We start from the raw sequence: 23251 nt of genomic DNA, 5'->3' as shown, positions 1-23251 counted from the left end.
CGATAGTATTTTTCTCTGCCTTCTCTTCCTTTGTGCTATCGTTTTGCAGCCCGGAGCACGAGCTGTACCGCTACGACCAGTACTACTACTTGTAGCTTCACTAAATCACTATTCTTACGAAAATTCGAATGCCCTTTGAATTCATAGTGAACTGCCCAAAAGCAGCATGAGGCAATTACCTTGGAACTTCCTGTGAGCCAAAATTTTGCCATTTCCCGTGGATTCAATCTCAATGTCCTTGCTTTAAACTTCCTCCCAGCGGTCTGTGAACCGATAATTGGGCCCTTCTCATGAATTACTAAAACCTTACTAATACCTTTTCATGGAATTTACATATAGATAACACCTGCTCTTCCGCATTCCGTAAACTATAATTTTTAAGATATAAGCTTAAGAATTCTCCTCCTTGCGTAAAATTACTTGCTTACAGTTCACTAATCAGACCGAAACTTGAGTATGCATGCGTTGTCTGGGACCCATTTACTAAACACAATATCATCCGCCTAGAAAAGGTACAGAGAAAAGCTGTAAGGTTTATTTACTCTAAATTTTCTCCGTATGACTCACCCTCTGAAATAATGCAGGTTAATGGTATTCAATGTCTTGAACAACGAAGAAAAATTTACGTTTGGAATTTCTTTTCTTGCTTTGGAATCAAGATCTAGCTATTAACCCTTCTCCATATCTGTCGCTTTCAACGTCGAGGTATACACGCCACCATCATCTTAATTCTCTGACGCCGTATTTCGCACGAACAGATTTCTTCAAGTTTTCATTTTTTCCTCGCACTGTAACCGACTGGAATGGTTATTTATTGCCTTTCACCACACTTCGATGCTTATTAACTTTGTTGTTATTTTTTTGCTTGCCATTTAACCCACCCTGCTTGGACCTGTACAAGTTTTGCAGTATTGAATGAAGAAGAAAGAATTCAATCTCAATGTCTTTGCACTGCCCTTCAGCTTTTTCGCAATATAATAAAGAACATTCGGTCTGAAAAAGACGACAACCTGAAATATCGCCATGAATATCGGTTACCACAACCAAATAAAATTTAAAAAAATGTAAAAATCAAAATTCAACCACCAGGATTTCATGTTTTATTATAGCCGATGTTTCGTTCTGGCCGACGTTATAGCAGTTGGAGAGCAGGTGCTCTCCCTAAACACTCCCTGCCACCTGCCACTGTTGGAATGTGGAGACCTCACACAGACTCCGACGCCGGACAGTTTTCCCCGCCGTGAGTCCCTCGTAAGCTGTTCTCGTGGATTTCGTTTTTTTAAGGGGTTCAGTTGTGAGGCCTCCTATATAGATGCTACGGTCAGCCGTAACCCTAAGAACTTGACAGGATTGAGCAGCGCGCAATGAACGAGGACACAAGGAAAGAAACGACGAGACACACGAAGAACTTCAAAAGGCGCGTGAGGCGGGTAACACCGCACAACAAAGCATTATTATAAGCTTTGCCTACGTATACCGACAGATCTTTAACGTGTGCTTGCCAAGATTTTTGCGCAATAGGGCCGGCAGTGCGTAAGAAGCAACAGGGATTAATACGAGTAACCCCAGGTAGCCTTCAGGAAACTTGCCGGTTAGGACAGATTACTGAAAAATATGAACGCAGGTGTTCTCATTGTATTACTACCCTTAACCGTAGAGGTCTGTAATCATTTCAGATGGTTTTGAGTTAGATCAAAACTTTAAAAAAAACTACAGAGAATGTTTACTACGATCTAATGAGTGGGAAAGCACGGATTTTTGCTACGTAGAAGACGACGATGAGCGGGCAGTGCTGTGGGACGAAGCGCTCGCGCTAGGTATCTTGGCCAATCCCCCGCGTGGGTATGTGCCATATTTACTGAGGTGAAGAAGAAGAAGGCCAGCTGTGCAGACGCAAGATACGATTTTGGTCGGGTCAGAACCAACGGATTAGTGCCACGCAGAAGACGACGAAGAGGGGCAGTGCTGTAGGACGGAGCGCTCGCGCTAGGCGAACAGACCATGCGACAATGAACGATTTTGCTCGGGGTTGGCACTCATCGGATTAGTGCTTAGGCACTAAAACACACACAAAAAAAGAAAAGCGGACAGTTGGACATAGTTGCGCGGGGTTCCTCTAATAGTTGCGTTTTCTATTTTGCGCTCGAAAGAATACGCACGCTTCATCTTTTTCTACTTCTTTCAACTCAGCAGCCAAGCTGAACAAAGGAAGAAGACACCGTGGGAAACAAAGGAAGCGGAAGTTTTCCTGTTTACGCATACGCTTTCAAGAAACGCCGGTAAGCCGTTAGACGCCGCTCAGGCGCCCGTTCACATCGCTTGTAACCAACGTGAGCCACGCGACTCTGCCGCAGCACCGAGATTTCAGATCTGTCGAGGGGCCTCACCGCGGCGCCTTGTTGCTCGTTTGCAGACTTTCCCGAGGGCCTTAGTCACTATATGCGCATGAATTCGTTGAGAGGTGTAACTAATGCCGTTTACTAGGGCACTGATAACGGTGAAGCCAGGTCTCTAGCAAGTACGCACCCAAAGTAAACATGACCTTTTCCAGGCGCTAGCAATACGGCAAAGTTCGATGACCGCCTTCATTTACTTCTGAAATAACAACGTTGCCAGAGTTGTCGTCATATAGACAATTTATTTAATATAATTGATACATTACAGCTTAACTCGTATAATTTATGAGCGTCGCTCATCCTAGTGTCCTAAAGGGTTATTGCATTTAATTTTTGGCGGTCAAGCTTCGTACTATAGTGAAAGATGACGTTCCTAAGTCGACTGAAATTGCACCGTTTTGCAGCGACAGCTGTTAGAGTCCCTTTGTCTGGGTTTTGCGTCGTGGTAGTAGTGCATAGCCGGAGGGTGGCTACCACGGGAACCACCCAGAGGTTGTTAGAGTGGAATGAGGAATGTATGGCGAAAGCGTAAGAATGCGCTTCTGGAGGACGGTTATCAACATCAAGGCGTGGCTCCAGGACTGAAATCTTTAGAGTTGCCTTGTGAGCGCTCTCAATTTAGCAGGCGCGGCGTCAAGCACTTCATGTCAAACCGCTTTCACGTGCCACCTAGGACAATGTGACGAGGTGCTCACAAAAAGGATTGCTCAGTGTCAGCCATTCTGCCGGAAGCTACTCTTTGTTATATTTTAAATATCACAATATAGCCCATCAGTTCGCTGTTTTTGAATGAATGAATGAATGAATGAATGAGCGCGCCCTACCATTGCTGAGGCGTCGGGGCTTGTATTCTGGCTATGTTTGGATTCTTTTACCATGTCCATATTATGTGGTATAGGCTTGCTATATTTAGTTGCGAAATTGGCACTTTTGTATAGGGCGGAGTATATTTTATTCATGAGGTAGAGATTTTGGAATGCATTGGTTTGAAGTGGTGTGATGTTTACTACGTTTTATTTGGTTAGAAGTCTGCAATGTTGTAGTAATTCTTGATATCAGTCTATAGTTACGCCTTCTAATAAGTTTTCATAAGCGGGGCCTGGTTTGCGAGCTGTCGGGCAGCGGCCTGGGCGCCTTTGCTCCCAGACTCATTAGCAGGAGTCCAGGTGATCCCCTATTGGAAAATGTGCAATGGGTTCAGGAAATAGGATTACGGAACATTTGGTTTGGTTTTATAGAACTAAAATCTCAGGCTATGACGGACACCGTAGTGGATAATTTCAGCCACCTTGGATTCTTTAACTTGCACACTGACAACGCATAGTAAACGGGCCTCTAGTATTTCGCCTCCATTAAAATGCGACCTCCGCGGCCCGGATCGAACCCGCGTCTTGCGCATTTCGATGGAGGCGAAAAGCTAGAGCCCATGCACTGTGCGTTGTCAGTGCATGTTAAAGAGCCCGAGGTGGCCGAAATTATCTTGTATGACATCCCTCATAGCTTGAGTCGCTTTGGGACTTTAATCCTATAATATCAAAACAAACGTTTCATTATCTTATTTCCCGAACTGATTCAAACCTATACACATTTTTCAGTAGGGTTACCTTAGAATTCTATTCACTCTTCAGCAGAGTTGACCTTTGAAGAAGTTTCTCAAGGTGGCCTGTGAATGGGTGATAATAATCGGATTGGGTTAATAATCTGGTGATAATAGTCAGAAAGCGCAATGAAAATTTCTTCTGCTTCGTCATGGTCTTTCGTCTCTATTGATGCACATTTATCGGGATTTATTGAGTATTCACTACTACCACAGACATTTTTCCATTTACATAGGATAACGAAAGTTGGTTTATCCTCCAAATCGTTTTAAGGAAAATTGCCCTGGCTTTGCGATTTTCTCAGTGATATTCCGGACGCATTTTTCTGGGCAGGGGGTTATGTGAAATTTCTTTCTGATTTAAATGGGCACTGTGCCTTTATTCTTTGTTGTGTATACCCTCGGCCTACCTAGTCTCTTCAACACATATCTGCCTTAAGGGTACCTGTGAGGCGAACTTTCTGGGCAGTGCGATGGGTGATGTTCGTCCAATACGTTATGCACCCCTAAGCTTTCCAGTTTGTGGGTGGATGTATTAATAGAGTGTCCTAGTGCTTGTTTGCAGACTTTCCTGATTAGGATGCCTATCTTGTCTTTCTCACTTTTCCTGAGGCTGAGTTAGGGGATAAAATACACATTTCTACTCATGATGAAGGTTTGTACGAGACCTATTGAATCCTATTGTTATGTCACGCCTAGAGTTAATGATTCTGCTTATCATTCTAAGCACTTGGCCTGCTATTTCAGTAAGTCGCTTAACAGTTACTATATTTCCTACATCCTATTGCACGTGTGGGACAATAATTTTTTGTCTTTATTATTATTATTTGCTCCCCGTAAATTGTGACTCATGTGTTACATTTTTGAGGATGAATTCCATTCGTCTTTTTTATGACAACGTGGAGTTTTGATTTGGATGGTGAGCACTGTAATCCAGAGTCGCTGGCCTGTTTTTGGACGGCGTTTGTTGTCTGTTGTAGGTTTTCCTGTGCGGATCCTTCTGTACCTTGGTTTACCCACGTCGTGATATCCTCTGCGTAAAGAAGGTGTTTAACATCTCCTAGGCTCTTTAGTTTTTCCAGCAGTACTGTCATGGCAATATTGCAAGGGGTACAGTACTGCTCCGTGTGGCGTACCTATACTGTCTAACTTAGCTGGTTTCGATTTGACGCCCACAACGTTTTGAGTTGCTGTTCTATCGCTTAGTTATACACGCGTTTACCTCAACTGATGGCTTGTAGGTTTCTTGAGTGTCTTATCATGTCCAACATTATCAAACGCCCTTTTGAGGTCAAGGGCGATTATTGCGCCCGGTGGCGGCTTTACTATCTCTCACTAGTATGTCTGCTTTAAGTCGCATCAAAACGTCTTGCATCGCTAAGCACGTACTGGTGGGCGAGTTGGCTGGCTCGACATTCTTGCATAAAGACGCCAAAAAATATATGGCAGACAGACAAGAGGACACGTGACACACACGTAGGCGCCTACGTGTGTGTCCCGGTTCTTTTCTCTTTCTGCACTCTATTTTTGAAGCGAAAAGCACGTGTCAACACCGGGCTTCGCTCGTCAACACCGGGCTTCGCGTGAGCCACACTACAGATTTGCCACAGTTGCGCATGCGCGAAACAGAGTGACGTGGCCGCTGCTGCCGCGGTGAGGTGGCCGCTGCTGCCGCAGCCGTCGCCGCCGCCGCGCGCTGCCTCTGTCGTCTGACTTTTCGCCGTGAAAGGAGGAGAAGAAGACCCAGAAGTGGTAGCGTGGGAGTTGGCTCAAAAGCAGCGAAGATATGAAAAGTGCAAGGCTAGACAAGCGGCTGAAACGCCATAATCACGAGAGGCACGCCTTGATAAACGGCGGCAAAGGGATCAAAAACCAAACAAAACATGTGAGCCGACGGCGTTCATAGAGTTCATTGGCGTTGACAACTTTGCAAACTCCGTTCATTTTCACGAAATGAATGGCGCAAAACCGGCTCCGTGGGTCAGTGGAGGCCTCAATCTCGCTTTTCGCTTTGTATATCCTGGATTAGCTGGGCTAATCCATATCAATTTTTTTTTATTTGGTGCCATTTTGCAAGAAAGAGAGTCTTGTGCGTAACCTGCGCGTGGCCTTGTGCGTAACCCGAGCCGTGCACAGATGAGGAGCACGTGCGGCCACCTGCGAAGCGTACGAATGCCATTCGCGGACATTGTGGTGTCTGCTTGACGTACATGGAATCCTCCTCTTAAGCTCAACATGTGATGGGGGCGTGTTCTCTAAGGAGAGGGTGGGTGATGAGTGCCACAATGAACTGTTCAGGACACGCCTTCCTCGCCAGGCCCGGCCTCCATCTAGGGATTTCAGGGAAGAAAAACCCTATAAAACTCGGCACCGAGTACGACCGAGTAGCTCCCTTTCATCGAGACTCTTTTACTGAGAAGCACTCTCAGTTGCTGTACATGTACATGTATAAAGTTTTCTTTGCCTTCCTCCTAACGCAGTCTCCGATATTCCTCGTCCAAGCATTTGTTGAAGAAATGGGTTTACTCCTGGCGGAGTCGTCGTCCAGATTTACTAAAGCCTTGTTCGTTATTCTATTATCTACCGGGAGAGGAATTTCCACGAAGGTGGGTGAAAACCGCTTTTAATATTTGCACATTTATGTCAGCATCTAATTCTTCATTATCTTCTCCTTTGGAGTCTGGGTGCTTGACCTGCCCTGTCTCTGCGATATGCTCCACTAAGGTCCTGGATAAGTTCTTCACATTACCCTAGTAATGTCCCTAATTGTATCCCTATTTCGCTCTTTATTGTTAGCGGGCTAATGATGCTTTCAGGGGAACTTATGCTTAGCTAACCCTAGATTGTCCTGCTTATCATCGCATATTTGTTGTCAGTTCTGTTTCAAGAGTTAATTTGCATAATCCCCGGCTTCTTTTTTAAATGGCGCGATTCGAATTCTTTACTTCCTGTTATGACTACTCTTTCTTCACCTTTTTTTACAAGGTCCTTCTTGCTTCCCAAATTTGAAGGAGATGGTTGTGTGTTGCTGGATGTTTCGCTGTTGTTTGCGGTGTTTTGGTGAAATTTGAAATATCTTCACTAAGTTCTAGTGCCCCGCTATTAACGCGAGAACGTTAAAGTTCCCTTTCTGCAGAAAATTCTGACGTCGACGTTATGAGCGATAAAGGTGGCCCATCTGTCACGTAGGTCACGTGACCTTGTGACGTCATCACAACGTGCCCACTGTGGCTGGTGGCAGTTAAAATAATGACTGGTCGCGGAAGGTCGCTCAGGGAGAGCAGCCTGGGTCTCACAAGCCCCACCGGTGGCTGTGTTTGAAACAGCCGCCTGCCGGGATACTGGCGCAGCTCATAACCGCGGCACCACTACGCCAGGAGTGGTGTGAGGACTTCCTACGATCTATGAATGCAAGATAGAGAATGTCTGTGTCTGCGAAAGGACACGCAAAGAGGACCCCAGGCCGCAGCAGGGACCCACAAACGCTATCGCGTCATACCCTTAAGGCGGAGCTTGAGTGTCCCCTCAAGTTTTGATGTACAGTGCTACCATCCTGCCACCGCTCTTTCTTCTGCAGCCTCAACGAAGGCTCCAGTCCATTAGCCTGGCTTCGCTATGCTTTCTCCTTAAATTAGTCCCCTGGGTCTTAACTTCTATTACATTATGGCAACTTCCCAGCTTCTCTTCGCGGGTGTCTGTCTTTGGCATTTTTAAGCATTTCTACATCTGTAGTAGTGTCGCTGGCTTCGATGTCGCCTGTGCGTGTCGGTTGATTTTTACCAGAGTGAGCGATTCTGTCGTAGCTTAATTCTGCTAGGTTTCCACCCTTCTAGCTGTTGCGTTTGTTGTCCCAAGCCGGATTAGCTGCGTTGGAGTTCCCAAGGATGATCAGTGCCCCGTTTCCTTGCTTTGTATAACTGCTTTCCTAAGAATCGTGTTAAACTTGCGCCGTCTATCATTTGCGACTCTATGCATTAGGAACGAATGTGTTCGTTTGTTTTTCTACCTAGTGTTCCGCGGCTGAGGCTACTACATCATCATGCCAATACCAACGTGCAGAGACTCAGCATCTACTACATACTCGTACATGTAGCGCAAATGATAGAAGAAACGAAGAAGAGAAAAATAGATCATAAAATAACGACGTGCCGAAGTATACACCCTCGTCACCATTCAAGACACGCACCAAGACACTCACCGCCTTGTTGAATCGTACACCCGAGCTCTTCACCACGTCGCCATCAAAATAGCCAAGAGAATTTAGGCATTCTTAGAGAAAATTCAGGGGACTAATGTTGTAGAATTGTTATTGTTTATGAAATACGGGTCTAGCACCGCGATCCGGAGTTCAAAAAATAGACTATGGATATTATGCATATGGGTCACAAACTCCAAAGAAATGTCGTGTGCAAATGGCAGCTGGAAATATTGACGACGCCTCTTTAGGTTACAGGACGCGTTTTATCATTAAGCTTCATGTCACACAAGCGATGACTGGAGTCTCATATGCTTCAAGGCATTAAAACATTACCTGAGCAACCAAAGAGAAACGCCATAGGAAGTCGCCGGCAATTATGTTGCTGCTTTACGGCAATGCGCCACCTCAGAAGTATCGCTTCACGGAGCTGACCCTTTCACCCCGAAGTTCATTCAGACATAGGTCCCGGCGATTGCTTTCTCTTTCGCAACCTGAAAAAAATTTCTGCGTAGGCAACGAGCTCCTGGCAACGATGCAGTCAGAGAGGCGGTAACAGGCTTCCTGCAGCATTAAGGACTCTCCTTGTGGTGGGGGAGGGGGAAGTGGGGGGGGGGGGGGGGGGGGGCAACCATAAGAGGTGGAGTGGAATTAGTGCATTCATGTCAAAGGGAATGACACTTTGAGTAGGTTCAATTTTCTCCGAAAATTTTGTTTTCATATTCAGGTAGACAACTTATTGAACACCCCTTTTATTATACTGGTCGTGAGCTAACGAATGTACAAATTGTGGACGCAATGGTGCACGCATTTACTCACTCGAAATAAAAAAAACAAGACAGAAAATCAAAATTTTCCTTCTCTGACGGTCGATGCTCTTTGCCTGTTCAGTTTAAACAGACAATTCTGCAAGAGCAGGAAACCTAGACGTTTCCATTGCAGATTCATAGATGTTAGGCAGATTGTGCTAGGTTTCAAAGCGGAACACAACCCGCCCCTCCCCTCTTATGATGCCACAGACAGGGATATCTTAGAGAATATTTGCTGGTCCAGTGAAAAGGCTGCGCGAGACAACAACACAATCTCACTGAGTGACAAATGTCACGGGCTAATGCTTTGTCTCTTCCAGGTCTGTGCGCGCCGCTTGGAGGTGCTTCCATAACGAAGTTAATTAGACAGAAGGTGCATTCTCAGACAACTATAGTCATAGAAGGCTGTGAATTTTGGAGTTGACACATGGAGCTCAGTTTGATTGAAGTAAGTTCAAAAGCGCAGACTTATGGGCGAGTTGGTGTTGCATTGCAGACCACGTACGAGCGCGCACGAACAAGGACGAAGAAGGACGCAGAAAACACAAGCGCTCACTGCCAACTAATGGTTTACTGACACAAATGCATGATATGCGCCTTCCTTCGTGACGTCATTCAACTGAAAATGTGGACATCAGGTGGCCGCACTTAGAAATGATGATTCTTTGACATTCAGTGAATGTGCTGGTGTGCTGACACATTCAGTGTCAGCACTTGACATTCAGTGAATGTGGATAGTGTGCTGACACATGATGCACCCACTTTTTTTAAGCAAATCCGCTTATAATAGGAAAGATGTATTTTGGAAGGCGTTGACGCACTAAAACGCGGCGGTAGGGTAAGGTCACACGTATCGCTAAGCTGTGTAGCTTCAACGTCGCGAAAAAAGAATCTATAGATCCCTTCTCCTTCTGATAAGGAAGGCGAGTTTGTTGTTTTGACAAGGCGTCAGTTTGGAAAAAAAGGCCTTGGACACAATCTCTTCTGTCCAGCATATGGCCCAAAAGGGACCAGCGAAAAAACAACTGTCTGCAGGCAAAGCCCTTTGCACCAAACTAAACTTTAGTACATTGGCGCAAAACATTGAAAAAAATTGCCGGTGCTTTAGCTCTGGTTAAGCCTGGAGTGACGCGATAGCTACAGCTGGCCGAGTGGAACTTGCTCAGTTCAATTGCAAAGTCAGTCTTTCGCTGCTCCGTTTCTGTTTCTCTGGGCGTTCCTTCATCTTCGTCCCACTTGACATGGCGCATGCGTACAGCTGTTGCAGCCCGGTTTCGCCGGCGCGCCGCGCCGCCGGCAGCTGCTCCGCATCTTGTGACCAGCCACGTGGCTGGTCACGTGACCAACCACGGCATGACCAACCTGCTCATCTAACATAAAATATTTATACTGCTCTTTGCAACAAGAAAAACTCCTGTTGTGCGTGGAAGAGTGCATTGATAGCTTTGGCTTGATAGTGCATTGATAGCATTTCAAAATGCAGCAGGTTTGTCCGCGCAGGCTTCCTTGAATTGCTTTCAATTCATTTGAATTCAACTACATTGAATTTAATGACAAGATTTTCATTCAAAAGCAAGGTGTTTCTATCAGCTCATACATAGCTCTTGTTCTTAGTGATATGTACTTAGCCCACTGTGACAAAGTCGTTTTTGACCGCCAGCAAGGATTTAAAAGTGCGCATGTTTTTATATACGTGGATGATTTTCTGATTTTACTGGACGGTAGTGGTAATGATTTTCTCGCGGCTGTAAACCAGCTTTTAGCTATTTTTAGAAAGTGCTTTAACTCTCTAAAATTGGCGCATGAAGTCCGGTAGAAGATGGTGTTTTATAGTTTTTAGATTTGAAGTTAACGCTCGCAGAGAAACGTGTGTGCGGGGCGTACCTTCCAAGGGCAAACAAACCCCTGTTACCACTTCATTCATCCCATCATAAACTGGTTAAGGGGGCAATAGCAGGGCAGTGCCTAAATAATGCCCTAAAAATCTTGTTGTATATCAGTGTCGACATTTCCAAAGGCAAGTAACACGCCTCGTGTCGTCGGGCTATCCCAATAACCTTCTTGTATTTGTAGCTGAGGGGTTGCTGGCAAAAACAAAGAAAAAAGAGAAGTGCATCATGGAAAGAAATGAAAACCGCAGTGTTGTATTTCCTTACCTGCATAACAATTCACACCGCCTAAAAAAGATCAGAAGTCCCAACAACGATGAAGTCGTGCTATCCGAGCCCGAGAAGCTGGGAAAACTTTGAAAGATGACAAATCCATTAAGCAAAAAGTAAGAAGCCTTGCACAATCAAACATCGATTTTTTGCATTTTCATCTTGGGTGCTGTATGAAGTTGGCTTTTTCTATGAAGTTTCCTTGTCTTGTGGGCCCAGTTACATCGGTAAAACCGGCCGGTGTATAAATAAAATATTAATGGAGCCCAGGAGGAAGGTTGGAAATTACGGGAACCTGTCTCCGCATTGTCATGGCTGTGAAAAAAAGAATGAAAAGCTTTGTAAACCTTCGCTTGAAGCGTGCAGAATAGTTGCTATGCATAGGAGCCAGAATGTAAGGGAAATCATTGAAGCGGATTTGATTAAAAAGGCTGGTGCATCATATTTTAGCGCATCATCCATTTCACTGAATGGCAAAATATCATTTCTATGTGTGGCCACCTGATGTCGGCATTTTCAGTTCGATGGTGTCACGACGGAAGGTATACATCATGCATTTGAGTCAATAAACCATTAGTTGGAAGTGAGCGCTTGTGTTGTCTGCGTCCTTCTTTGTCCTTGTTCGTGCGCCCTCGTACGTGGTCTGCAATGCAACACCAACTCGCCCATCAGTGCGTGCTGTTCAGCTTATTTCAATCGAACTGAGCTCCATGTGTCAACTCCAAAATTCACAGCCTTCTATGACTATAGTTGTTTGAGAAGGCACCTTGAACACGTGGTCTGCGATTTTAATGAGGCTCTTCGACATGCGCAGCGTCCCCGCCAGAGCCACTCTGCCCCCCCCCCTCCCCCCCACACACACCCGTTCTCGCGGCCCCCTTACTCTGTTGCAGCTGCATCTCCTTGGCCTCTGCACCCGGTGTGGACCGCACCTCCCGCGCCCCCTAGTGACGCCACCGGGCTGATGCATGGGTCCAAACCGGCCAGTAGCGATTGCGGCTGCACTTCCCGTCGCCAAAGACACCGACATTGCACGGCCGGAATTCGCCGCGCAGTATCGAGACTCTCTGTAATTTGTTCAATGATTTCTCGGTGCTTTTGCTCCAACGTGCATCTCGCACGAGGTTCCACCAGCTACTATGCGCCAGCATCAGATCCCCGATGGGACGAAAAGCCGGCTGTGTCACACACTTGCAGGATGGCAAAAGCCTCCTGCCGAGCTAGCTGCTGCATGGGAGAGCTCGACCTGCCACCTGCCACGGTTGGCAGACTGGAGAGAGGAAAAATTCCCCTCTCCTCTTGTATGGTATGTGTGGTCGTGCGCGGCAGCTCACAACGAAGTTATTTTGCTATCGCAATGTCCAAGTTTTTATTTCAAGTTTGTTATTCGGCCTTGCGTACGAAAAGCGCGGATCAGTGAGCAGCCGCCCGTCAACGTGGACGGGAATAGTTAGCGACCGCACTCCGATACCAAGCCGCGAGTGCATATCATGCGGGCTCCTCGTGGGTGCCCGCGCACGCGTGCATCGGCGACAGCGAGACGAGGCGTGAGCAGGAGCTAGCCACGTGGCATACGCGCCTCTCGACCAGTAGTGTACGTCGTGCGCGGCATCCCCGACGGGTGACGAAAGCGCGTGAGATCTCGCCAACCTAGAGCAACAGCTGATGTCAGCTTGCTGTTGGTTTTTGCCGTGGTGCACCTACGTTGCATCATAGAGAATAGACAAGGACAAATGACAATGAACAAGACAGGACGTGCGCTGCGCTAAGCGCACGTCCTGTATCGTTCTTAATTTGCCTCGTATGTAGCGCTATTCTTTTTATGGTGCAAGGAGACCAACTAGCCTAACTTTCTGCCCTAACCCGCGTTGCGTCAGCTACAACAGCAGTGTGCGACAGCGGAAGCTGTCTCGAGTTCCTACATGTTTGATGTGGTTCCTGTAGTGCGCTGAGACAATCAGCCAACGATGCGGAACTACAATGGCAATTACAACGCCACGTAATTCTATTAAGCTCGGTACTTCAGTTTTAAGTCCATATTCTGTAGATCACTTATTTTTCGAGGTCATGAAAATGGAGCTTGGCGGGCTAGAGCAACCGCAAGAAAAGCGTGGTTGCAGTTACACACGGCCAATCATTCACGACCGTTTCAGCTCGCGCCAGGTATGCGTGCGCTTCATGTAGCCTAAGCTCGAGCATAATGGAATTGACCTCCGCATGCAGCCGGAACCAAGACACAGGCTTTCGTCTCACGTTCACACGATCACACTCTTGGGAGTAAATAAAACAAATACAGGAACTCGTGCCTTTAATTTCTGACTCGAGTGGGGACGAATGCAACGTAAGTTTGGCGCTCGTACAATTAGGAGCGGTTACGCAATCTGTGCGTTCACTGACGTGTCCTCAGCAGGCCGATCAGTATATGCCTTGTCTCGATTGGTAAACGGTGACCGCCTGAAACGACAGTAGCCTTGGCAGTAGAAAAGATAGGCAATTGATGCCCAGAGTATTGATGCCGCCCTTCACCTCTCTCCGATATACGAGACCGAGGAGCGCATAAAACCGAAGACCAACCAGGAGAAGAGGTCTGAACAAGAGGCCCTGATTAGGACCATCAGCAAAGCCGCAAAAGGGGCGGTCGCGTGCGGGCCTCTTTCTCAAATTCTGGCAGAGTGCATTCTCTCTCTCACCCTCTCCATCACTCTCCCCACTGCGCGAAGATGCATTCGCTTCGCCCTCGCCCCCGCCCTCTCAGCAGCCAGAAGGGAAACCGCGTGCGATGCGCTGTTCCCGCTCTCGCTCCTTCCCTCGCCGGTTCGCGCGCGCCCGACGTTTTGGAGAAAGCGCCGCGCCGCTAGTGCCTGCGCCGTATATACGGAAGGGACCGACCCCATTTCGGCGGCAGGCCCAGTCGAATCTCAAGCCGTTCCACTATGCGAACGTCTCCGGCGGCGCTGCTCCGGCCGGCCCTGCGGCCGCTACTGCTGCTGCTGCTGCTCAGCCCGCTGCTGGTGCCGGCGAGCGGGGCGCAGGATGCCGAACCTGCATCCTCGGCGTCCGCCGCATCCGGCGCGGCCGCTGACGACGCTCTGGAGTCGGACGAGCAGACCAAGGTGAGCGCACGGCGCGGTGCACCCCTGTCCAGTCTGTCGCCGTCATCGCGCGCGATTCCCGGGTGCGCCTTCCGCACGTCGCGCGCGAGAGGAGGAAGTGGGGCAGGAATAGACGGGCAAGAGCCGTTTTCGATTTCGATGGAACGGGTACGGCCTGTTCCAGCAGTTTAGAAGCCAAGTTTAGGCGGCCTCGCCGGACTAACGGGTAAAATCCCGTCCGGCGCTCTCCGGGCCCCCTCTTGTTACCAGTGGCGGCCGAGCACTTTGTTAGGGTGTAAGGAGCGCTTTCTTTCACGTCTACAGACGCTGCTGCATGTTGGTGGCTGAACACGCCAACGCTGCGTAGCTGCACACAACCCTTAAAGCTGTTTCGAAGAGCGCACTGGTTCCAGTGCCATGAAAGAAGATGCGCAGGCAGTTCTGTATTCCTGCTGCGCTTCGCTGTATACCATGTAATGGGGCGCATCTCATGATAGCGCGTGGTGGTGTGTGGACCTGACCTGTAGCGGCCGAGAGCTTCCGAAGCAGTTTTGGAGGCTACTTTTCCTCGTTTTTAATTTTCTCATTATTGTCCGTTTGGTGCCGTCCGTAGAGTCTTGCTTCTCGCTCGTAAAGTAAAGCCCTTGAGGCTTCCCTAAGATCAAAAGGTCTTGGAGGATGAAGACAAGCGTTGTACTTACCTTGCAGAGATTTAAGCCTTGATTGGGGGAGGGGGGGGGGGGGGTGCGGGGGAATTAGTGCTCTAGTATATGACTGGGGATGAAACCATCTGGTTTTGTTACTTTTGGCAAAGACGGAACTTGCTCGACTGCGAATTCGTGTTTGAAAGAGCGATGGTGCAGGGATGGTCACCCCTGCTCCAACGTTATGTATTAATGCGATGTTCGCACCAAAGGGAGCTATGAATGCGCGGTAATTTTAAGCTTGCGCCGAAGTATTGCGGAGCACGTGCTAGCATCCTTCTCGTTATGTGGCCTACGGGGAAATGCAGCTCCGCCATCGGCTGGACATCGGGCGCGCGAGCTAGGGACCGCTGACATCCCTAGCTCGCGCTAGAGATTCCACTGGTCATAAGGGCTAAAGTAGTTATGGCATTATAGTTCAACGAAACTACGACGTAAATGCCAGGCATGTAGCATCAGTATATTGTGTACCACCAATGTGCTTCAATGGTGTGCCTAATAGTGCCTAATAGTAATTGCGCCTAAAAGTATCGAGTGTACCATCTGCACACGATCATCTGGCGAATGCTGCGTAAAGAATTGCAAAAAATTTGTGGCTTATACCGCGATCACGATGTGAGAAGAGGAAAGACACGCTTCTGGGAAGACTTTCTCAGCTCGTCCTCAAACTCGGTTTGTTCTTTCTTAACCGAGCTAAATTTAACCACTTTCCCAGTACGCATTCTTTCGAGTTGTGGAAACGGAAACGGACGATTTGGGCTTTGATCATTCGGTTCCCGTAGACGCATACGAGGTCAAAAGAAGAAGGAACTCACTCGCGCGTGAAGAAGGAACCGAACGAGCGCTAACGACATGCCTTCGCATTGCTCTCTCTTTCTCTCCCCCCCCCCCCTTTTTTTTTTATTTCTACCGCTGAGAACTCGCGCTCAGGCTGCTATACGACGCAAATGGCGTGTGCAAGAAAAGGTCGTTGCGTGCGTAGTTATGTAACGCGAGAACAGTGGGAGGAACTGCCGCGACGTGCCGCAGCATCCCAGGCCCGGGGCCCCAGAAAACGATTTCTATCCTTCCAGTCTCTTTAGGGCTGCTCTTGCCACGACTTCAAAACGGGCGACTGATGTGCACCACGCTATATACTTGCGTGCGCCCCGAAGCAGCCACAAGCGGCACATTCCACTTTTAGCGCTGGCGCCTGCCAGACCACATACGATTCTCTTCAGCGTTACGTGGGCCTTCAGGGATTCAGTTTGAAAATAGTGAAACCCACGTAGTGCAGTCCTCCCTGGTGTTCCGTACACCCTTGACGATCGTCAGGCGCTGCTGCGACTCTCGGCTTGCCGTGCAAGCTGGCAGTCGTCTGCAATCCGCACCGTGTAAGGCATAGCGAGTCTGGCTTTTCGATTCGACGTGCAAGTTCGACACGTAGGGTGCATCCGTGATTGAGGCGCGTGTTATAACCTTGCCGTGCGGACGGGCCAGACAACGACAGCCGGAAGTGTGCCGGTCGACGCTGACCGATCGCTGCAAGGGCGGAAGTCGCCGAGGGACGCGTTGAAGAAGTGGAACAGAGCGTAGGAGGAAAAACATCGTTTCCTTAAGCAAATATAGAAGACAAGAAGCAGAAGCGACAACGGCGCTTCTGTAATGCAGAATGAGTTGCGTCAACGCTGTAATAACTTATCGCACAGCGTGGGCGTTTTACGAATTCCTTCAGACTTGGGTCGATCGAGCACGTGGCTGGTTTGTCTATTTTTAACTTCGATCAACGTTGGCGTGTTAGAGAGCATGATTTCTCACTTCCTCCATACATGAACTGGTAACCCACTCAATATTGCTGCGCTTACGGCATGTCCGGCGGTGACAGGAGTGCTAATTTTCGACATGCTTAGCCTGCCGTCGTTTGAGCTGTAGCAGCCGTTCGCACTGCATACAGCAAATTACGACGAGTAAGCATCCCGATCTCCTCGCAACCGTACGAAAAGTCAAAAGGATGGAGAGCGTTTCTTCAGTATTTTGCGGTACCGACGAATGCTGGCGCATTTAACCTGTTTCGTTGTCTATATCTTAGATTCTGCGTGGCGTGTTATAGGATGTGATTCGTGGTCTTTTCCCACCTTTAAGACAAGACTCGAAACCTCGCTTGTTCTGGTGTTCATACTCCGATTTGCGGCGACTCTTGGCGGTGTTAAATTGCCTCAGTATTTTCGCCGTCACTGCTCCTACAGGCTGATTAATTTGACACATCGGAATATATGTCACTGCATGTTTTCGCTTCGCAGACACCCGGCGATACTCGGGAAGAACGTATTCATTAGACCTGTCTTATTGCTTCACTCGCAGTGCTGGAAAAATTTGAGAATGTCAAGTTTTTCGCAGGAAATTAAAATTATTGATGCTACAGTTAGGCCGTGGCGGCTATGTATGGAAAGAAAGATGCTCGTGAGCATATACTCGAAGGTATCCTCGTTCTGTGGGAAAGCATTCAGAGTGATATGGCGAAATATATGGTGGAAGCATTATGAACGGGATCTGCTGCTATGGGTGAATGAAGTGCAGCCGTGTGCCGCAATAAACACACACACACACAAAAAATACTGGGTGTGCGGTGGCGATCGTTCGCTGTGCACACGGCGCAAAATAAATATGTCGCCTTTTGAACACATTTTCCCCATCGTATATATACAGAGATACAGGTGCTGTTTCACTGCCTTATTTTTGCTAACGTTTTCTTTACATCAATGAAACGGCTGAATTTAAGATCTTGCATCACTCATAAAAATAGAAACGAAAAGGCTCTTTACATCATGTGCGGGCATAGAAGTGAGACTGCTACCGGAACATTGCATACCGCTTCCTCCGTCCATAGGAATACTCTTGTCTCAAGGAAACTTGTGGCAAGCCCATAGATAAGCATTACGGATCAAAAGGCTTGTCCCTTTACGTGTTTCCTATAAGACGGCGTGTTTAGATAAGTATACGCCTGCAAATTCAATGAGGTGTTTACATGAGCCTGAGTTGAGGCAGTATGTATCGAGTTGCCGTCGGCGTGCGAGGTTTTACGAAGCGAAGGCCGGCGGAACAGTCAGCAAAACTTGAGGGTTAAGCGAAGACACAGCCGAAGACTGAACAGGGATAAAAGAAAGCATAAATTTGCACGAATTTTGCGCACACGCGGCTATTTGTTCGATATGATAAGACACATTTTCCGTCGTTACTTCAACGGAATTCGAATTAGTGGAGGCGTCACGTTAAGCTGCTTGTAAGCCACCCAAGAAGACTGCATGGCATGGCACTCCTTCTTCAAGATATATGTCAAGCAGCGTTTATGACTCGCCTTCTCCTTAACCTTTAGCTTGGCAATCGATTTCGGTACCGGAGCTTGTAAAGTAGGATTGCTGGACGCTTTAGGCGGTAATTTGTATATTGCTGGCAGTAGAACCTTATTTCCTCCCAACTTATCCCTTCCAAATCCCCACGAAAAGAGTAGAATGGTATGCTTTCTTTTTCTTTACTTTGCGCCAGTAATCTTCTCTTACTTGGAAAATTTTCAGTTTTCTTGCTACTTCACCATATATAAACGCGTTCGTTGATGTGGCTTCCATACAATTCTGGGTACTTCAGTATTTCTGAGACCGCAAAGCTCGCGTCGCCAAATCGTCGCTTCTCTGCGCACCGTTGCGTTGGGAAAACATATGCGCCTCCCACGCTGCTGCTCGTGCCCTGCCTGTTTCCTCTCGGGCTGCTCCACGGCGGAGTGCGCCACACTCGAGACATGACCAAGGAATGCGTGGGACGTAGTGTACTACAGTTCCGTCGGCTTCGCGGAAATGCGCATGAAAATGTATGCGCGCACGTAAAGAAGGCATCCGCCCTCGGCTCCCTCTTTGAGGTTGGAATCGATCCCAAGAGCGCGGCTGACGAGGAGACGTGCATGGGCTCGACGAAGAGCACGTTGGTGCCATTGGTGAAAAAACACCGTCTTGTTCCAACGCATACGCACAGACAAAGGCCTGTTCGTGCTCAGTGCTCGAGCGATGGCCGTGAGACGCGTGAGTGTGTACAGCGATAGACAGCTCATCTGTAGCCACCGGGTCAAGGTTGTGTGCTATCCTTTCATAGAGCCTGCGCGCTATATCGCGCCCTTTTTTTTTTTCGTCTCTTTCTCCCTTGTTTTCTTCTTAGCTATCTTTCGCGCCGCGTGCTTTGCACTGATCCGCGTCGCTCCGTGGAAGCTGCCCTCCCAAGATGTACGGAGCGCATCTTCGCGGATCGCCGTTGCCGCGATGGATGCCACCGTGATATTGGCGTCGCTGCTTATGCGAAGCCTATAACGGTCCGACGGCCACGGATGATGGATGACTGTCGCCAGTGGACGGGGGTTATAGAATCACCGACTTGGCGTGGCCGGTCGCGGCCTTGAACCATTTCTTCGTATGGGCCGTATATAATATGCTAGGTTCCGATTCCGATCAGGGATTCCGAATTCGACTTCCTTCCATTAAAAGAGGGGTGAATGCTTTGTGGTCGTGGTGTCACGCAGGTGAACCGACCATTTACAAGAGCGGGGTGGAATAATTGAGGTGGCCTAAGCTCCTAGAAGGAGAGCTGCACCATATATATATATATATATATATATATATATATATATATATATATATATATATATATATATATATATATATATATATATATATATATATATATATATATATATATATATATATATATATATATATATATATATATATATATATATATATTAATCTAAGAATTATTATCCTACTGATAAGCATAACACAATAAAAAAAAAATAAAAAAAAACTAACGTTCCCCTATGCACCTTGGTTTCGGTGACTGTTGGCTCCCTTCATAAATTTGTCAAACGGGCCCCTCATTTCCTTTAACTTGTCTGCTGATAGCTTAACGAGGGTCTCGGTTCTGGCAGTCTTAATGCCAAAGGTAGCATAAGAGGGCTCTCGCACAGTTTCCGCCCTCGCCGTTAGATGACGTTCTTCGTCACGCTCGCGGTATTACAGGACGTGCTACGTCCGCCGCTATGGTCGAGGGTGGCGCTGGTGAACACTCTCAAGGCTCGCTTACACCTAGTAAACATAAATACCCACGAGAGCAGCAGATTGGACAGCCGTCGCCGTAGCTCAGTTGGTAAGAGCACCGGACGCGATATTCGGAGGTCGTGGGTTCGGATCCCACCGGCGGCATGGTTGTTTTTTCTGCTGCTTTATAAGTAATTTTCTTTAAGCGATTTATTAATCTAAGAATTATTATCCTACTGATAAGCATAACACAATAAAAAAAAAACTAACGTTCCCCTATGCACCTTGGTTTCGGTGACTGTTGGCTCCCTTCATAAATTTGTCAAACGGGCCCCTCATTTCCTTTAACTTGTCTGCTGATATATATATATATATATATATATATATATATATATATATATATATATATATATATATATATATATATATATATATATATATATATATATACACACACACTGTTCTAGCGAAAACGCACTCAGGGGCCCTTTCTTGGCATCAGGCGGTAGCATGACTACTCGGAGTAGTGGAAACTCCTTCCTGGGTATACACTTGGCCCCCAAGGCTTTGCTGTTGACTCGGTTCGTTATCGTATTTGGGCACAGTTTTCAGAGACCTTCAACAGTCCGCTGTCGCGCGCTGTTTATCATCTGGGCGCTGTTAGCGTATCGCACGCCGACTCTCGTCTGCTATCCTTGTAGGGTTGTCCCATAATGTTTGGCGTTTCAAAAAAAAAACTTGAAGGGAGAACAGCCAGGGTTTTGTCTCAGACGATTTTCCGGGTGCCGTGGATGCTGCCTGTCGCGGGAATTTAGCGGCTGTGGCGCTTTGCTGCTCGAGTACAAGGTAGCGGGTTCGTATTTTGGCCGCACCCGCCACATTCCTACGAAGAATGCAAAAACGTACTTGAACTGATATTTATGCGCACGTCAGGGAACCTCGTGTGGTAAAAAAATAAACCGCGGTCCATCACTATACGGTTTCAGAGCGAAAGCTCTACTTCGCGACCAAGACTGCAAAAGCCGTTGCACCGCTGAAGCCTGACCTTGCATTAACCTTTTGAGCCTAGCTATATAACACAAATATTGCCGCCAATGGGTTTTGAACACGCGGCGGCGCGAACAAATCAATTTCGGTGGCCTTTGCACGAGACCATTATGCCATCGCTGCAGCCGATTGCGCCTCGTGATAAAAGGCTGCAACACACTCTCGGGCTGCGCACTGCACGCCGTCGTCTTCATCAACTAATGCTGCTATCGAACTAATATCGTCGCCAGACGTGCGACGACCCAGCAAAGCAAAACCATGAGCCAACCAGCCTACACATGCTTTTGCATGTCTAACCGGTTTAACTGCGTTAAAACCATGCCACTTCTTTCTCGGAGCCCAGGTGTAGCTTTGACATGCAGAAACCACTACGTCAGTTAATTATTCACAAAATTTTGTGAAATAAGAAGAGCGTATACGTTCAAAAACGTGTAAACAAAAGGGCGACAATTCATGGAAATGTTTTTTTTTTTTTCATCCAAACTTGGTTCTGTGCACCAGTTAGCGCAGTAGGATGTCCCTCTCTAATCTGGCGGTCATGATATGGCTGCAAAAGTTAATGAAGACGGTACGGAACGGTTTTTCGTAAAGCTACAGGAACAAAAAATGTAAAACTGGCTCGTACGGCCAGCATGCATATTTAACTTGAAGATGTGGCTCTCTATCAAAGGTGTAAAGTCTTTGTGCATAACGTGCATTTTTGAATACGAGATTGAACTTTAAGCCACCTCTTTATCTCGGAACGGAACTGAACATTATCGTTCGCATTATTAATTCAACCGGTTCAACGAAAATTACTGAGTGCGAGTTTGTAGGTCACATTAATGAAAGTACAGTTTCACTTGAAATATATTTCTCTTGAGTATTATTTATTAGCGACCTGGACGTGCTGAGAGCGTAATATTTTAATTTTTCTTTCCTCAATGCAACCTGCCAAATTCTGCGCCAATATTTGAGTTCGGCGTACAGGCGATGGCGTTAGTGATCACAAATGCGCCACTTTTTCGTTAGCGCATCCGGCCGACATACCAGTGATTTAAGCTGCAGTTGAAGAAAATCAACGCTGCGCAAAAGATGTACGGTGCGCTCAGCTGAGTTTAAAACGTTAGAGGAAGCACTTTAATGGAAGGCTGCAACGTGCTTATCTCCTTGCGCAAGTCTGATTAGAACACCATCATATGTTCCACGCGTACCGAAAATGCTTACCGGACGCAGCCTCAGTGTACAGGTGTAGCGTTCGGCTTCCGAGCCCAAGGCCACGAGTTCAACCCAGCCGCAGCGGCTGCCTTTCGATCAATCTGAGTTTACTCAGCAAAATCTATCCATCCACTTATGAAAACAAATGCCCGCTATGCGGTGAACACGCAAAGCTTTACCACGTTACATGGGCCTGTCAGAAAATGCAGGCAGCGCCGATAAACAACACACCTACACCGGAGCAGTGGGAGGCTGCGCTGTCCAGCTCGAAGCCTGAAGAGCAGCTCAAGCTGATCGACAGGGCTCGCAAGACTGCAAAGGCCGCTGGGGCCCTGGACTGAGGGCTCCACCTACGCTGCGAGAAATAACCCTTATACAATAAAGTTTTTCATTCATTCATTCATTCGATCGAGGCGCAGTGTAAAAACGCCCGTATTCTCGGATTTCGGAAACCCGCTGAAGAGCCCGAGGTGGTCGAATTTATTCCATAGTCCTGCACTACTGCGCGCCTCATAGCAGCGTTGTTTTGGAACGTGTTGATCCGTCGATCATGCAATAAAAGATACGTGACCGCGAAAACATTGAGCTGTTATCGGTGCAAGATATTTAATGCTTTCACGCGTTTTGGGTGAATTTAGTGGTAACATCTCGGGGGCCTAGTGAAAAACTGGCTGTGTCAACCAATCGCTGGGAGCCATTCGTGTGCACGCAGGCCAAGGCCGGATACGACGTACGCTGATGCGCCAGAGGAAATGGAAAACATGAACTTGCGTAAACCGCCCCTTTTGAAAACAGAACAACATTATTGCGCCATATAATATAGGCATGACAGAATACGATGCCTCCCCGCGAATTGTAATGTTCTCGCATTTGTGCACTTTCTCAATTTATCTTGCGATTTCCTGTCATCCTTGCACAATCCCCCCCCCCCCCCCCCTAGAGTCACTGTATTGGAGCCGCACTTTAGTTTCATTTCACATCTTTCTTTTATTGGTCCCACT

The 23251-nt window shown here is 47.4% G+C and overlaps 1 protein-coding gene across 1 annotated transcript in view; it reads left to right on the top strand.

Annotated features, from left to right (window-relative positions):
• The first annotated feature begins 14005 nt into the window (after positions 1 to 14005).
• The window catches only part of LOC144115185 (nose resistant to fluoxetine protein 6-like), a 62410-nt gene continuing 53164 nt past the window's right edge, over positions 14006 to 23251 (top strand). The window contains exon 1 of the mRNA XM_077649437.1: positions 14006 to 14269. Within this exon, the coding sequence (XP_077505563.1) occupies positions 14090 to 14269 (180 nt within the window). The 5' untranslated portion in view covers positions 14006 to 14089. The remainder of the gene's footprint in view (positions 14270 to 23251) is intronic.

The sequence above is a fragment of the Amblyomma americanum genome, chromosome 1 (assembly GCF_052857255.1).
Source record: "Amblyomma americanum isolate KBUSLIRL-KWMA chromosome 1, ASM5285725v1, whole genome shotgun sequence".
NCBI lineage: Eukaryota > Metazoa > Arthropoda > Arachnida > Ixodida > Ixodidae > Amblyomma > Amblyomma americanum.
This window is presented reverse-complemented; position numbering and strand designations above follow the sequence as displayed.